The sequence below is a fragment of the Crinia signifera genome, chromosome 1 (assembly GCF_055691185.1).
Source record: "Crinia signifera chromosome 1, ASM5569118v1, whole genome shotgun sequence".
Taxonomy (NCBI): Eukaryota; Metazoa; Chordata; class Amphibia; order Anura; family Myobatrachidae; genus Crinia; species Crinia signifera.
The window spans coordinates 353684388-353689885 of NC_139217.1; the positions used below are offsets into that span (position 1 = coordinate 353684388).

The following is a 5498-nucleotide window of genomic DNA, read 5'->3' on the forward strand; positions in this document are numbered from 1 at the left end:
CAGATTCTGGATGCGTTTCCGCACCCATTCTACATTGGCCTCTGGATGAAATGGGAGACTGTAGCGAGACAAGTCCTCCAAGGCTTGGGTTCTTTTCATTTTGTTCGAATACTCTTTGGACTTTGTTCGCCACAGGCATTCATGGGAACGATACTTCTCGATAAACCCTTCTAAAAATTCTTGTTCTTTTGCGTTGGACATTGGGACGGTAAAAAGATAAAACCATTTTAGTTGTTATATAGTTATATCCATGTTTTGTTTCATATTTAAATTTTTAGAGTTATAGTTACCAGTTTACCTAGTTCTTATGTTTTAAGTATTTAAAATGTTAATAAACTTTTATGAAAACCACTATACATTTTATTGTGCAGATTGCTATTCACACACACAGGTGAATGGGGCCTAGCAGAGAGGAGTGCATGGAATACTGCAATGGTGGACAATGGTTATATGTATATATCTATATATACACAAACACACACACAGGTGAATGGGGCCTAGCAGAGAGGAGTGCATGGAATACTGCAATGGTGGACAATGGTTATATGTATATATCTATATATACACAAACACACACACACACACACACACACACACAGGTGAATGGGGCCTAGCAGAGAGGAGTGCCTGGAATACTGCAATGGTGGACAATGGTTATATCTATACACACACACATGGGGCCCACCCGAGCAAACAGTGACATGGTCGGGTGCTCGGTTGCCAAAACAGTGCTCTATACACACTATATACATTGGTGGCAACAGTGGGCATGCATAGGAGAGCATTGGGAGTGCAAACATACCAGGTTGTTGTTCTGGGAGATGAGACAAGAAGGAGAGTCCAACTGCTGCGCCAGCACTGTTTGCTATGTGGAAAAACATAGCGCCGGGGGAGGAAATGCCACTCAAATAGGCTGGATCAAACGACGGACGCACCGACGGGCGGGCGACGGAGGCGGCAAAAAACACTCACGATCTGCATGCGATTGACGGTCGGTCGGCCTGGGATTGACGGATCCTACCTGCAGCACGTAGGACCAAAGATGCGACCAAACGAGTGGCGTGTACGCGCATCGGATCGGATCAAATAAATGAAAAAAACGCACAAAAGTACATACAATCTGCATACAACCGGTCGGAATTGGATCTAAATTGACAGAATCGGGCCCTAGTCGTCCTGGTGTGTACCCAGCATATGTCAGGCGACTGACTGTACTGTGCCCTATAGGATAGTGCTATGATAACATTTATTTGTCTCTTAGGTGGATGAAGGTGCTGCTCTAGAGCAAGCTATTAAGTTCTGCCAACTTCAAATGGGAGCTGCTGCCCAAAAACAGGTGGGTAACCAGAATTGAGAATGAATGGTGGTAAGGCTGGATCTATATCTACCTTAAGGAGCCCATAGACCAGTGATTTTCAACCTTTTTCAGGTCGCGGCACACCGGACCAGACTTTAAAATTGCCAAGGCACACCAACAGTTTTTAATCAAATTTAACCCAAGTAATAACAAATATTGACATAGATCTCAAGATATATTACATATGTTATTATTTCCTTTAAAATTAGTAGAAACAAATAGGTTTTACTTACATAAAAATATCAGTGGGAAACCTGTGCTTGGTGATGTCTCATGATGTCTTTTGTCCGCGGACGGATGGTTGACAAGCATACCCTCAAGTCCTCCTCCAATGATTGAAGCCGTGACCTTTTCTTACACTTCATGGTGTTCATAGCAGAAAATGCAGCCTCACACAGATACGATGTGGAGAAAGGAAGTAGTGCTTCAATCACCTTTTTTGTGACCATGGGGAATTCTTGTCGAAGAGACAACCAGAATGAGGCCATATCTGTTGATGAGTGCTTTAATTTCAGCCCTCTGTCATTCCTTATTTCTGCCAGCTCATCTTCTTCTGTAACACTTAGTTCAGCTGACGCATATGCACTTGGCACAAATGGATCTCTCACCCAGTCCAAGGAAGAAATATCAAGTGATGGGAAATACTTGTCAATGTTGTCAGTCAGCAATAACAAACTTTGTAGAATTAAGTTGATAAAATGTTTCTCAAGTCTGCAACTTTTTGTCAGCTGAAACATCTCAACTTTGTTCTCTTTTTTTATTCTGGCTCCCCACAATGTTAATTTTTCCTTGAAAGTGGTAATTTTGTCAGTACAAGTAAGAATATTTTCATTCTTACCCTGCATACTTTTGTTAAGTGTATTCAATACTTGGCAAATATCAGCTAGGAAGGCAACTTTATTGCACCAGGTCTCATCACTAAGACGCTCAGCCATCTCAGGATTTTCAGAAGTAAAAAAAACGATGAGCTCTTCTCTAAGTTCATAGAATCTTGAAAGCACCCGTCCTCGAGATAGCCACCTCACGTCTGTGTGTAGTAGGAGTTGTGTGTGAGCAGCATCCATGTCAGAACATAGTGCAGAAAACAGCCTTGATTTTAATGGCCTACTCTTGATGTAATTGACCATTTTTATTGTCTCGTCCAGTACTTTTTGCAGCTCAGGTACTACAGATTTTGAAATGAGGGCCTCTCTGTGAAGGAAACAATGTGTAAAAACAATGGCAGGGTTCTTTTGCTTAGCTAATGCAACAAATCCTTTCACTCTTCCTGACATAGAGGGAGCACCATCTGTGCAGATGCTGATGCATGATTCCCAAGACAAATTGTGAGAAGTGAAATAAGTGTTGACAACATCAAAAATGTCTTGGCCTTTTGTTGTTTCCGGAAGAATTTTGCAAAATAAAAATTGTTCAATGAATTCTTCATTACAAACAAACCTGCTGAATGCTAGTAGTTGAGCTTTTCCAGTGATGTCAGTTGACTCATCCAGTTGAAATGCAAAGACCTTGGCTTCTTTAATCTTGGTGATGACTTGTGACTCAACATCTTCAGACATGTCTAGTATTCGCCGACTAATAGTGTTATCAGACAGAGGGATTTTTGAAATCTCTTGTTCATATTTCTCACCAAACATGATATTTACAATTTTACAGCATGCTGGCAAAATGACTGTCTCTGCAATTGTATGTGATTTCATCTTCTTTGCCACAATTTCAGCAACGGCATAGCTGGCTTCTTGAGCTTTGTCAGAAACCGTTGTGATTTTTTCCCACTGTTTAGCCTGGCGTTTTTGTTCAGCTAGAAGTCTCTGAAAATATTCTAATGGCTTATTGCACACATGTGAGTGCTTTGTATGAAGGTGTCTCTTTAGCTTACTTTGAACCATGGCTTGGTTTGCCAGTTTCTCACCACATACAAGGCATTTAGGACGTGGCTGCTCTTCTCCAGATGTAATGAATCCAAAGGACAAATATTCTTCTTTATACTGGCGCACAATGGCTTTAGCACCAGAACTATGGCCAGCAACACTTGATTCATTGTCATCATCATTTGATGCTAATGCACGTTTCCTAGTTAGAAACTTGTCCATGTTTCAGAAAATCTGGAAAAAAATAAAATAAAAAGTTAATTCAGAATTTATATTCCTCAAAAACACACCTACTCCCACGTAAAAAAAAAAACACTGGTCCCTACCTGTCAGTGTCTCAACGATAAAAGATTCTGCAACCTCAGTCACGCTGGAGTGGCAAGAAGAGCCTCGGTCACACCCTGGAGTGGGGCAAGAAGAGCCTCGGTCACACGCTGGAGTGGCAACAAGAGCCTCGGTCACACGCTGCAGTAGCACAAAAAAAAACACATATTGACATCCACAGAAAAATAAACAAACACTTGACCCATAGAAAAAACACTGGTCCCTACCTGTCAGTATCTCAACGATGAAAGATTCTGCAGCCTCAGTCACGCTGGAGTGGCAAGAAGAGCTTTGGTCACACACTGGAGTGGGGCAAGAAGAGCCTTGGTCACACGCTGGAGTGGCAAGAAGAGCCTCGGTCACACGCTGCAGTAGCACAAAAAAAAACACATATTGACATCCACAGAAAAATAAACAAACACTTGACCCATAGAAAAAACACTGGTCCCTACCTGTCAGTATCTCAACGATGAAAGATTCTGCAGCCTCAGTCACGCTGGAGTGGCAAGAAGAGCTTTGGTCACACACTGGAGTGGGGCAAGAAGAGCCTTGGTCACACGCTGGAGTGGCAAGAAGAGCCTCGGTCACACGCTGCAGTAGCACAAAAAAAAACACATATTGACATCCACAGAAAAATAAACAAACACTTGACCCATAGAAAAAACACTGGTCCCTACCTGTCAGTATCTCAACGATGAAAGATTCTGCAGCCTCAGTCACGCTGGAGTGGCAAGAAGAGCTTTGGTCACACACTGGAGTGGGGCAAGAAGAGCCTTGGTCACACGCTGGAGTGGCAAGAAGAGCCTCGGTCACACGCTGCAGTAGCACAAAAAAAAACACATATTGACATCCACAGAAAAATAAACAAACACTTGACCCATAGAAAAAACACTGGTCCCTACCTGTCAGTATCTCAACGATGAAAGATTCTGCAGCCTCAGTCACGCTGGAGTGGCAAGAAGAGCTTTGGTCACACACTGGAGTGGGGCAAGAAGAGCCTTGGTCACACGCTGGAGTGGCAAGAAGAGCCTCGGTCACACGCTGCAGTAGCACAAAAAAAAACACATATTGACATCCACAGAAAAATAAACAAACACTTGACCCATAGAAAAAACACTGGTCCCTACCTGTCAGTATCTCAACGATGAAAGATTCTGCAGCCTCAGTCACGCTGGAGTGGCAAGAAGAGCTTTGGTCACACACTGGAGTGGGGCAAGAAGAGCCTTGGTCACACGCTGGAGTGGCAAGAAGAGCCTCGGTCACACGCTGCAGTAGCACAAAAAAAAACACATATTGACATCCACAGAAAAATAAACAAACACTTGACCCATAGAAAAAACACTGGTCCCTACCTGTCAGTATCTCAACGATGAAAGATTCTGCAGCCTCAGTCACGCTGGAGTGGCAAGAAGAGCTTTGGTCACACACTGGAGTGGGGCAAGAAGAGCCTTGGTCACACGCTGGAGTGGCAAGAAGAGCCTCGGTCACACGCTGCAGTAGCACAAAAAAAAACACATATTGACATCCACAGAAAAATAAACAAACACTTGACCCATAGAAAAAACACTGGTCCCTACCTGTCAGTATCTCAACGATGAAAGATTCTGCAGCCTCAGTCACGCTGGAGTGGCAAGAAGAGCTTTGGTCACACACTGGAGTGGGGCAAGAAGAGCCTTGGTCACACGCTGGAGTGGCAAGAAGAGCCTCGGTCACACGCTGCAGTAGCACAAAAAAAAACACATATTGACATCCACAGAAAAATAAACAAACACTTGACCCATAGAAAAAACACTGGTCCCTACCTGTCAGTATCTCAACGATGAAAGATTCTGCAGCCTCGGTCACACACTGGAGTGGCAAGAAGAGCCTCGGTCACACACTGGAGTGGCAAGAAGAGCCTCGGTCGCACGCTGGAGTGGCAAGAAGAGCCTCGGTCACACGCTGGAGTG

At 43.6% G+C, this 5498-nt stretch overlaps 1 protein-coding gene across 1 annotated transcript; it reads right to left on the reverse strand.

Annotated features, from left to right (window-relative positions):
• Positions 1 to 1599: 1599 nt before the first annotated feature.
• On the reverse strand, positions 1600 to 3447 carry LOC146006731 (SCAN domain-containing protein 3-like). The gene has a single exon (XM_083145331.1). It carries the CDS (start codon positions 3445 to 3447, stop codon positions 1600 to 1602), a length of 1848 nt encoding a protein of 615 aa, XP_083001457.1.
• Positions 3448 to 5498: the final 2051 nt, after the last annotated feature.